At 45.7% G+C, this 12,059-nt stretch overlaps 2 protein-coding genes across 12 annotated transcripts in view; one reads left to right on the plus strand and one right to left on the minus strand.

Moving 5' to 3' along the window:
• chn (zinc finger transcriptional factor charlatan) overlaps positions 1–12,059 on the minus strand; it is a 263,213-nt gene that overhangs the window by 111,934 nt on the left and 139,220 nt on the right. The window lies entirely within an intron of this gene.
• The window catches only part of grh (grainy head), a 162,078-nt gene continuing 152,053 nt past the window's right edge, over positions 2,035–12,059 (plus strand). For 2 of the 5 annotated variants that reach the window (XM_069126401.1, XM_069126402.1), the window contains exons 1-2: positions 2,036–3,573; positions 7,173–7,497. In XM_069126401.1, coding sequence (XP_068982502.1) covers positions 7,435–7,497 — 63 coding nt within the window. In that variant the 5' untranslated portion in view covers positions 2,036–3,573; positions 7,173–7,434. Of the gene's footprint in view, positions 3,710–7,172; positions 7,498–12,059 lie in introns of all 5 variants that reach the window. The other 3 variants (XM_069126403.1, XM_069126400.1, XM_069126399.1) reach the window with 3 other exon arrangements.

A 12,059-nucleotide genomic window follows, 5' to 3' on the forward strand; every position in this document is an offset into this window, starting at 1 on the left:
TCCACCTCTCTGCCTTCGTCTCTCTACTTCCACCTTCTTGTCCAGCCGGCTGACTGGCCGACTGGCCGCCTCCTCCTCGCGCGGCATCCCGAACTTCTCGCTCTTTCGATCCGGAGTCCATCTCCGCTCGCGTAGCCGGCCGCCGCTGCCGCCGGCACCAGCAGAAGCCAGCTACGGCAGCTTCGTTTCTTCTTCGCTGTGTCTGCCTCTCTATACCACTCTTCTCTTCTTTTTCTCACGCACAGAGAAGAGAGCGCACACAACAGAGAATCAATAGCCACGCACGTGTGTCTGTGACTATATCGGTGCACGGACCGCTGCCTCCATATCTCGTCTCGTTCCTTTTCCATTTTCTCCTTTCTTCTCTTCCCTCCTCGTTTTCCCTTCCTCCTCTTCGTGCGCGTTTCTTGTTGCTCTTCTTCGTCCTCGTCTTCTTCCTCTGCAAGGGTGTCGTTTTTTGCCAACCGTCGAACGAGCCTCATAGAACGTCCACGAGGAATCTCCTCCTCCTTTTCTTCTTCTTCTGTCGCCGATAAAAAGCACGATAAAAGAAGGGGACGCCGGTATCGTTCACCGTCGCCGCCATGCCTCTTCGCCAGGAAGACGCGATCTTTCTAGATCACGTACGGAGCAGAACAAAGCAAAAGAAAATCGAGTATATCTTCTGCAAAAGCATATCTTCGTACGGAAAATTATATCGGAAGCTGTATAGAACGTATAAACCGAATGGTATAGAAGCGTACAAATAATCACACGTGGATCGAAATCCACGTTCGTCTCCGTTCACCTTGGCCGCTCGACCTTAAGTCTTCATAGGATGTCCACAGGTATCTCGCGGATATCTGGACATCCTTCTCAAGGTGGGAGAATACGGCGAAGGTGAAACGCTTCGGGGATCGAACGAGAGACCAGGACGGTCTCCGGCGACGAGGGGAGAGGAGAATTACGATAATCTACGTACGCGGTGTCCTCCTTCTTTGTCTCCTCCCGGCTGGACGGCCAACTCCCGGGAATATCCTTCTCAAGGTAGCGAGACGGACAAGGAGAAAGCCTTAGGAGGCTCCATTACGTGTAACAAAGACACGAACGCACGATAACGTTCGAGCGTACGTGTGTGCCAATGTCTTCGTTTCTCCTCCGGTAAGGTAGGCCAGGTATCCTTGTCAAGGTAGCAAGCCAGAGGAGGAACGAACGACGAATAACAGACAGGAGAGACAGAGACGATCCTGGAGACACGATAATGCCGGGTGGCCAAGAGCCCTGGCTGCCTGGCTGCCTCGTCGATGACTCGATGCTCTGTTTGTATCCGTGCAGGTCGCCGTAGAGAGACGTTCTTCCTGTCTCCGTCTTGCCATAGGCCCATCGTATTCGCCTTCTCTTCGTTCAGCGTTGGCTACCTGCGCGCCGACTATCCTGTCTCCCGATCCCTCTCCTCTCTCTTCCCTTTCGCTGCTCGTGTCCTTCTTTCAGATACGGCTCCTCGTCCCACCTGAGCGCTCTTACCTTAGCCTAACGTCGGAGGAGAGAAACGCAGAAAGAGAGATAGAAGTCATGTGGAAGAGTGAGAAGGGAATATCATCAGATAGCTCCGTCTCACCACCTCTCCACCGCAAGCTGCTGGTGTACCTATTGCTTGGATTCTCTTCGAGAGGAGTGGGAGTACGGTCGAGAAAACGCTACAGGTAGGCGACGAGAGGGAGCAGGAGCTCTGTGCGTGGTGTCGAAGAGAGAGGGATTCGTGGTGTTAGAAAAGGAAGGTGGATCAAAGGAGAAAGAGCCCAAATGGGGAGGCGTCGTAGGGTGGCCAGGTAAAACGACGAAGAAAGATATAGAAGACGGGTGGAGCGAGAGGTAGAGAGGATATTCGGGAGCGAGGGAGGCTTACACGAGATGGTGGAGAAAAAGAGTGAGGACGAACGTGTGTCAGGGAAACGGTCGGTGGTACGAGAGAGAAGGAACGAGAGCGGGAGAGACGAGAGGCAGCTTGTGGAGTCGAACGTGTGTGTTGGAGGAGAGAAGAGAGGGGGGTACGAGACACGGAGCCAAGAGCGGGATGCTGGGAGGCGGCGGCGACGGCGGCCATGTTGCCGTATCCCGAGAGAAGAGAGAACGATCCGAGAGAGCACCGTGAGGCTGCTTCGTTTGTTGCTTGCAGCGGCTGCCTAAACTTTGGGTGGTTTAATTCTACCTGTTGGGCCGCACAGTTCGGGGTGTAGTGCATCCGTTCCACCCTCGAGTTCGCCTCGCCAACACACGTTTCACGTAGAACAAAACGAGAAGCTCGAGTTCTCGTCGCGCGGCTTCGACACACGACGTCGGTCGATCTGTCGCGCGCGGAGGTATAGTACGCTCGCGTTCGCGATTCCACGGCGACGATGTCGTCGTGCTGCCCGTACAAGCCGCCGTTCACCACGTTCACGTCGTCGCGTTCATTGTCGCCGTCATCGTTCTCTTTGCCGTTGTCGTCGTTGTCGCCGTCATCGCCGTCGTCGTCGTCGTTGTCGTCGTCGTCGTCGTCGTCGTCGTCGTCGTCGTCGCCGTTGTCGTCGTCGTCGTCGTCGTCGTCGTCGTCGTCATCGTTGTCGTCGTCGTCGTCGTCGTCGTTGTTGTTACTACTGTGGTCTACGTCGTCGACGTCGTTAAAGCCGCGGCCTGCGCGAGCGTGCGCGTGTGCCTGAAGCCGGTGTACAAGTGTGAATCGTGGACAGACGATCCGGTTTGGAAAAACCGTTCCCGGTCCGGATCCTCGTGACTCGTCGAAGAGGGGTGTGCGCGAAAGGAACGATAGCGCTTGGTGACTGGCTAAGCGGAACGCAACGCGGAATGGACCAGAAACGAGGATAATGAGGTGCGCGGAGTGAATTTTGTGTTTTCCACGGTGCTTCTTTCCTACATCTCTTTCTCACTTGTGCGTTTAGTTGGAAGCAAACGACCGATCGATCCGATAACGAACCATATCGTGTCGATATCATTCGTGGAAACGAACAGAAAAAAAGAAAGAAAGAAGGGAAGAACCGTAACGACGGTTCTTGTGCGTAACCACCGAAAAACCGTGTACATACATGTGGTGGTAGGTGAAAAACTAAAAAAGAACAGAAAGGGCTACCCGCGACAGTGGGTTCGCCCTTCGACGAGGAGAAGTCTCGAAAATCTCGTCGAAACTCGCGGCAGGTTCACGTTTGGTACGGGTGGATCCATCGCGAAGGTGGTGACACTATCATCCGTGGAGATGTGATCCGGAACACAGGAGGGACGCTTAGTAGTTTGTAGTTGGCCCCCTCCCCCCTCGTCACCCCACCAGCACCCCACCAGCACCCCTCGACCTACCACCTACCACGTTCTCTACCACCTTCTTCTTACTGCTCTCCACATACGTACACACGTCTACACGCGCGCACTTTCAAGCCATCGGCACGAAGATCGTCCATCAATCCATCTTCTAAGAAGAATATCGACTTTTCTGTATCGAATGCACAGAAGACTTCCTCCCTTACGATCCAGCGAGATACACTTCGAGATATACATCGAGATATCCTTCGGATACGTTTCTCTTTGTACGCTAGCCCCGACAAAGTGAGTATCTCGTCTCTAACCGTGGGATATCTGTCTGTGGATGGGATGTCGATCGTTTAACCGCGTCAATGCTGTGCACCTCTTTTCCGCGGATGTTCACCGGCTACCTGCACGATGACGCACAGGTGACGCGCAGGTGAGCCGCCGGTAAACAACTTGCACGTCGACGACAAGTGGGATCATCCGGTTCCCGTATGTCTCTTTTTCACATTTCTTTCGTCCAATTGACTCCAATCGATTTTTTCTTTCCTATTCTATCGCCGTAGGTCGTTTTAGATTAGCTTTAGATCAACTTTAGATCAGGTTTTTCCTATAATCGGTTTTTAGTCGAACTGTACGCTACAGCCGTGTGCAAGCTAGAGTTTCGAAGGATTACGTAAAACGGTGCACGTTCGACTGGTAAAAATGGGCTCGCGTTCAGAGCTGCAATTGCGTGCGTTCGAACGAACGAGACGCGATCAGCATACGCGTTCCTGGTATAGCGAGTGAATGGAAGACTCGCAAATATAATTGGTCCCGGTTTAATGGTGGCTGCTAATGGAATCGCGCAGTTCTATACGCAACGTAGATTTCTTTTGGCTTTACATAACGACGTTTCATATAGCGACCAGGAGCATAGATATTTGAAGAACATTCTCGAATGGTCCATGTCTACGCACTTCGTCTCCATTACCTCGTCTGTCCTTCTTCTTTCTTCGTTCGATTCTTCATGGCTAAAGAGACAACACGTGTTAATCGCGAGAAAGGATGCTCAATTCCCACGGTCGAAAACTCGCCACTAATTCTCACTCCCGAAACACTGCACGAGGAGGACAGCACCTCTATAAAGTTGGAACGTTCGCAGGTAGTAAAAAGGAGGAGCGTCGTTGACTTCGTGGGCCAGGTAAGATTCGAGACGAGCAAACATCTCGTTTTCGAAGGCCTCGAACGGTCCAAGCTTCTTATTCCGATTGGATCCACTTTTAAGTCGATCCAGTCGAGAAATTCAGAAGACACCTGAGACCTACGGACTCTCTCACACTCTTCTTCTTTCTCTCTTCGATTTCTATGTTCACTGTACGGGATCACTACGGATCAGTCGAATCACTTGTAAAAGGCCTTGCCCACGAATCGATCGGACCCAAAATGCCACACGATAGACACCACGGAGCCGGTTAACGCACCGACGTGCCTAGTGCCTCGTCTTCGAGACACCAGCTCTTCTACCAGCATGTACTCGAGCTCTCCGTAGAGAAGCTTGTTCCTCTTCGCAAAGGCTCGTCGAGTCCTCCGTCTCCGAAGGCATCGTCCACTGACGCGAAGCGAGGGAGTACAGGTACTTGAAATACAAACGGACCCACGGAGGTGGGTCCAATCTGATGCAGGGTTCCCTTTGAGAATCAGGTTAGACCGGCCGAACCTGCTCCTCTGGCTTCTCGTCTCCGGTCCGCGGTTGTATACCGGCTTCGTGTACCTACTCCTTCTCCCCAGTCGCCCCAATCTCCTTCTTCCGCGTAGTAGGTAGGCAACCAACCTACCTACTTCCCGCCACCCTGTTCCCTGAGAAGTCTCGCTCTTGCACACGTAGGCCGGTTCATCCATCGCGTTCCTCTTCCTCGCCACCGACGAGTTCGCATAATCTTCTTCAGCCCCCGGTGTCTCGTCTTCCAGGAACACCATCCTCCTACTGTCAAGCCTCGAGAAAACGAAGAAATCACGGAACAAACTGAATAGAATCGTCCTCGTTGGAGATACACGTCGGTTCTCCTACGCTTTCCTACGACCAACGACGGTGTTCACGGTTCTTGCTTCCTCGTTTACGTCTATTATTACACCTGTCTATCCGTCAGACAGGCGGTCGCGGGTTGAATTCCAGTTTTACGCGGCCTGCCCTCCTTCCTTAGCTGGCTACCGGTAGCCACGCGGTTGTAGTAGGAGGAGATGAACGAGCCGGGAGAAGAGGGAAGCCAACTGGTTTTACCGACTATCCACCTGGTGAACGACGACGCGGCGCAAGGGCCCGAAGACGGTGGAATTCGTGGTGTCCGACTGGTTTGGCCAACATCCACGGATTCCCTGGTTCGACCGGCCACCGCGCACGTGATAACTGAATCAACCAGAGCCATCGAACCTGCTATTCTGGCTTCTGAATCCGGCTCTCTCTCCTTCGTTTGTCCGCTCTTTGCTCGTCCACGAACAGTCGCGTGGATTCGCGTGGTCTCTCAGCCACCGCCGCCCTACCCGATGGCCTTCCTGATTCCTCCACCGATCTCGTTCTTCCGCCTGGACGTCACAACCTGACTTGCCAGGGCAAAAATGCGGCTGCAGCTTCCTGTTCGACCGCGACTTCTTCTTCTTCTTCTTCGTCTTCTTCCTCTTCTTCTTCTTCTTCTTCTGTCGGATACTAAGGCGACCGGTTCGACTGCTTGCGTTCCTCTCTATGTTGTGGTTCCGTTGCGGCCAGATTGCCAGTTTCGCTTCTTTCTTTCGCGGTTGACGTTTAGGGAGTCTTTCACCGAAAGGAACGTGTTCCAGTATTCGAGAGACGAGACAGGAACTTTTCACTCTCGGCTACCTGGCGGCTGGGTCGGTCGGTTCGCTTGTCTGACTGTCTGTCTGTCTTCGACGCCGGTTTATTACACCTGTCTATCAGAGCCGCGACCGCGAAACCGTTTCCAGTTTGACGTGCTTGTAGCCGGTTCAAATGAATGGAGGAGAGGCGAACCAGCTGGTCCCACTGATTGCACGTTGCGTAATCGTAAACGCGACAGAACGTACAATACGAGATTGACGTCTTCGCTTTGGTTAGCTCGTTTTGCAGCATGTTCAGTGAATGAGAAAAATGAAACTTTTAAATAATATACTTTCACGTTGGTTATCGACGTCCAGCGTTCGGCTTCTCCTTGTCAATGGAGCTCTAATGGTCACCAGTGGACCCATGTTATTAAATTTACGATGATTACAATAAAACATATATTACTGTGCAAAAACGGTTCCACATAAATAAGTAGATTATTAGATTGTAGAATTAAACGTGCTCCAAATGCTCTATAATTACTTATTTCTATTGCAATGTAATGTATTTAAGAAAATTAAATGTTATGGTATAGGATAGAATACGTGAGTTTCTCACAAGCTAAACCGATCAACTCAATTGTTCATACATTTCTCAATGTAAATCTTCCTCGGAATAAATAACGTTCTTCCATACGCGCTATGTATCGCGAACAGATGGCATAAACAAACGGAAATCTCAAGGCAAATTTAAAAAAACAGCGCTGTGACATCATTACTTTTCTCTACTGCCTGATACACGCAGTTGATCAATATGGCCTTTGAGTGACTCATATAAAATTCGCGTGGCAGTCGACGTGTTAATTACTTTTTTACATTTCTTTCTTTTTTTACCTTGACAATCCGGAATTCAACTGTCGAATATTCTCAATGACACAGCCTGACACGATCAAAATTGACTCATTAACGATACAATCTGCTTCTTACATCACGCATAATGATCCCATTTTTTTTTTCATTTTACCCTCGTTCTTTATTCGTAGTCTTAACTTATAAAAACAAAGGATTGTTGCATCTCTCTTTTTTATTTCTCGTCCGTTTCGCAGGTCCTCACTGGCTGCTCCTCTTCTTCCGTCCAATCACGTGCCATACAACGCTCAGCAGAAGACTGTGATACGCAACCCCGCATGCTTAGAACCCGTTCGTTCCCGTAGAGGTTAGTAGACGACATTAGTCGACCGCTAGAGAGGATCGAAGCAGAAAGGGAGAACTTTGGAGGAGGACACGACGTCGCGGGATAAGAGGCTCGTCCAGCGGAACGCCACGATTAGACGAACTGGAAAGAGAAGTGGAAGACTGCGCGGGAGAATGTCGACTTGCACCGACGAGGCCGACAACGCACCCCTGCACATGCAGGAGGCTCTGTCCCCGGTTAGTCTATTCTTATTCTTTCTACGTTACCAACGATTTTTTACTTTTCTTTCAAACCGTAATTAAAAAATTATTTACTATCCCACGATATTGCATAACGAAAGGAATAATAAAAAATTTAATTAACCGATAATTCTCCATGTAACTCGGAAATTTCGTCTTTCACTCTTCCATATGGAACTTTCACTGTTAGGTAATATGTCCCTTACATTCATATAATATTAATTTTGTTTCTTGAACATTCTCCAGTCTCTTGATAGAGACTCGAATTTTCTTTCGTTGTAAAATTATTTAAAATAATTTCATTTACACTCGTTACTTGGAGTGTACATTGGGTGTATTAAATCTTATTATATCAAATCTTTGTATATAAAAAAAACAAGATTAAACGCGATCCAGTAGTCGCGAAATAAAAGTTGTAAAATAAGATTGGACGAGGAAAATCGTTTAATCCATCTGTGAGGCAGAGATTATTTAGAGCCGAAGCGATTTCATCAGCTTCTAAATTCATCGAAATCTTCGCTGTACCACGTTAATCCTATTTACAGAGAAATAAATTTCTCGTAAAATTCCCAAGAAAAAAACTCGAGAAATGCTTATTAATGCGCGGCAGGCTCCGACAAATATAAATTCTACGATACGTGTAAGATTTTGAGGATTTCTTGGTAGATCCTTTGAGGGATGTTCGTGATTAACGTTCTCTGAAAGGATCGCGCCGCTTCGATTTCGACAATTCATGGAATGCATTGGCATGTTGCATGGGTCTCTTCTCGTGTGGGTCATCGTTTGACCTTCCTCCCTTTCTCTTTCTTTCTCGCCTCTCTCCCACCTTTCTACCATCGTTTCGTCGGTACCACCCGTTGCGTGAAATAACGAGAATGGCGGACCGACGAGATTATTGCCAGTTGCGTTGTTCCAGCGTGGAACTTCTGGAACGACCCTGAGACGCCGTCCAATGATGGACGTAAATACGTGGACCAAGGATTCAAAATCGCCTGTCGATTTCTCGAAAAAAAAAGAAGAAAGAAAAAAGAAATGAAAAGGTAGAACGAAATAAGATGTTTTCCTTCTTCCTCTTCTTTCTTCCTTTCTTGGGTTGATTAGGATAGCTAATTGCACGAAATGGAAACCGAATATCATCGAGGTTAATTGGGAACAAAGGTAGATAATCCGATTGGTTCGTAATTGATTCATTTAGCGGTTTCAAATTCTCTAATACGAAGAAGATATTTTTAGTAGAAAGAAGATATTACTAATCGTACGAAATTTACAAAAATTAACTTCTGTATTTATTTTTCACCGTAGTGGTATGTTTGTAGTATATAGTATATAGTATAGCCTATAGTATACAGTGTAGGATATAGTATAGTCTGATTGATATGGAGAGATCGACTAATTTAGATTTGGAACGCTCTAATTGAAAGAAAATACTGGCGAAGTAAGAAATTTTCGAGAAATGAGTTCTGCGTTTATTTTTGATCGCAGGTAATCCGATTGGTTCGTAGACTGACTGATATAGCTTTGGAACTGTCTGGTAAAAAGATGTTGCTTCTTTATCTTTGTACTTCTTTCTTTCTTGATTTAATCTTCTGTGTTTATTCTCGATCGTGTGTAATCTGGTTGGGTAGACGATTCATTTTGGTTTCGAACTCTTGTTTGAAGAGAGTAAAATGCTGGAGGATTCGTTGACCTCTGCTAGTCGCGCTGTTGTTTGTCTTAACGAAGACGCCTCGCAGGTCTGGCATGAGAAAAGGTGCGTCATAGAATCTTCCTTTCACGACGAATTTTTGGTGTTCCGGGAATAAGTTTAGAAGGTGCGTAGGAAGTCGTATAGATTCGTTGGTTTGTTCAGAAATTTCAGTATCTTGGTTCTTCGTTCTCTACCTATCCTATTCTTCCTTAGAATAATTTCCTCTTGTACCACGCATATCGTAATAATTTTTATTATGCTAATTTACACTCCAATGTATCACAAAATAAATTTAATTCAACGATGTAACTCATGGTACGAGCGATTGATAAATATTCAAGAACATGCCGAACAACAAATTAATTCATATATTTATAACAAATAATTATATAAAAAAAGAATTCACAAACTTAGCGCGTCGCAAGACAAAATTCAAAAAGGATTTTCTTAAATCCATTTTTAAGGTAAACGGGATAAGAAACAGATAAGAAAGACACGGTGGTTTCTTAAAAAAAATATACGGTCTAAAAAAACAAAGATAAAAAGAAAATCTTGTAAAGGTATACAAAGATTGACGCTCTCGCACGAAAGGAAAGAATCGAAAAGAAGATGAAATCAAGTTTCTCTGGATCCAAGAATGATTCGACGATTGTATGGTGTCCCATTCGAGGCGCAGGCCGAACCCTCGAAAAATCTAAACGAATTCCAATAGCTTATCGGTCTAGGGTGATGTGTATATCGTTCTGGGACGGCCACTCCTCGACACAGAGAAGCCTGAAAAGATTTTTACTGTCACCTGGCCGCAGGTTTTTAACCTCACAATAGTATACCTGTCGCTTAAAAGTGAAACTCTGTAGGACGAAAGCCCGTTATTTGCGTGGCGTTGCTCGACAATGGGAAGACCGCCGCTTAAGCGGCTCCCCTAAGAATCTTATGGGGCCCCGGACATTACGGAGACCAAATCTCTGCTGGAATTATTACGCTTAATCTGGTTCGTGAACGAGGTGATACGGCAATGGAATGGAATTTGCGTCGTTGTGTTGGTAACTCAACACGTGAAATTTCTTTTTTACTTTTTATTGTTGTCGTAACAGAAGCACGTAATTATAATTAAGATAAGAAATTAAGATAACGTTTAAGAATGTGGAACTTCGTTTTTATTTTTTGTTGGCGTAACAGAAGTATGTAATTATAATTAAGATAAGGAATTAATTTAGTATTTAAGAAGCTACATTGGTAGGTCTGGGAGGAATACTTAAAAAAAAATTTTTTTTTGTTGCCGCGTTAACAGTATAAAAGTATAGAGATATCTTGTTAACTAAGTCTTCATACATATCCATTCGAACATCACAATAAACGTCAATCAATTTCCCCATTTATGTCGAAGGATATAAATAATTACGCTTGCTTCCTTTTTCGCGCATGACTGAGTCAGTTACAATGATTTATCGCTATTGTCCAGCTCATAAAAATTGGTAGAATCGATTAAAATATTAAACAACTTTTGTCAAAGCTATTCTACGTAAACCTCGTTGACAGTAAAACTATACATACATCAACCTACACGAGGAAAATGATGAACTACCTAATATCCAAAGTGACCAATCCGTAATTTCTAAAAAAGATTAATTTTTGCCAAACCCACCTGCACATTTCCATTAAAAAGAAAAAAAAATGAAAAGACAGTAAATCTAAATGATTTTAGCGTTCTAATTTAAATAAAATTTAGTCCAACCCCATTTTCTAAATTTTTACTAGAAATTTCATCAAGAAGTGACGCGAATTTCCATTTCCATGGAAAAATTTCCGTTTTCGCTTTACGATCGAGCAGTAAGAACGGTTGCGAGATTTTCCATCTTAGCCAGAATCTTCGTCGAATACCGACATTCTTTCGCGAAGGCGAGCGGTACGTCGTCGTCCATTCGTGCGAGCATAACCACTCATGGTTGGAGTCTCGAACCAAGCCGTGTCTCGAACTACGGGCAAAGAAGGAAGAAGAGGAGAAGGAGGAGGAAGACGATTTTGCTGTGTACGATGACTCGCCGGATTTCGCGTATACCTGATACTTGGGTCGAAGGGAACGCACACTCACCGATCGTGCTATTCATTATCCAAGTAACCGGCAGAGATTACTTAATAGAATCCGCCAGACTCCCAACTTAGACTTTTTATTCGATTTTTTTCGTCGCGGTGTCGGAAAGGGGGAATAGAAAATCTTTTTGTTGCTTCTTCTCGTCCTGTTGATTTTTTAAGATATATTCTTCTCTTCTTTTTTTTTTTTTTTTTTAGAGGGAGTGGGAAAAGAATGTGTTTAACCCTTTCACTGCTTTTGAAGCTAAATGTGTGTCGACGGCAATGCTCAATGTGCTGTATTATAGAAGATCTTTTTTATTCTCTTTATTCGTTTTTGTTGGTATGTTTAATACTTTGTGTTGAACGAATTATGGCGATTTTTCGAAATTCCTAACTTTCGAGTGTTCGGATTACCAAATTTTCTGATTGTCAAATACTCTGGCATACAAACTTTTCACTTTTTCAATTTTTGAACTTACCCATTTCTCAGATACCTGAATCTTCAATCTGCCCGGCTCTCAAATTCTTTGATATTTTAATTAAGGAACGCATGATATTTATTCCTGTTGTACGCACTCAATACCGGTGGCTACACGCAGTTGAAGGTTCAACGGAGAATTTATTTTCGGAGACGTTATTTTCGACAGAAATTGATATATATTACACTTTTAGCCATACCGCGTTAATTTTAGTGAATTTTAAAAAGGCTAAACGAGGCAGAATTCCCCATAAACCGATTCGTAAGAATAATATAGAAGATTTAGTGCTCTGTCGGCTCGTATTCGGAACCGGAGTTAGT

This window comes from Bombus flavifrons, chromosome 13 (genome assembly GCF_040668555.2).
Source record: "Bombus flavifrons isolate JBK064 chromosome 13, iyBomFlav1_principal, whole genome shotgun sequence".
NCBI lineage: Eukaryota > Metazoa > Arthropoda > Insecta > Hymenoptera > Apidae > Bombus > Bombus flavifrons.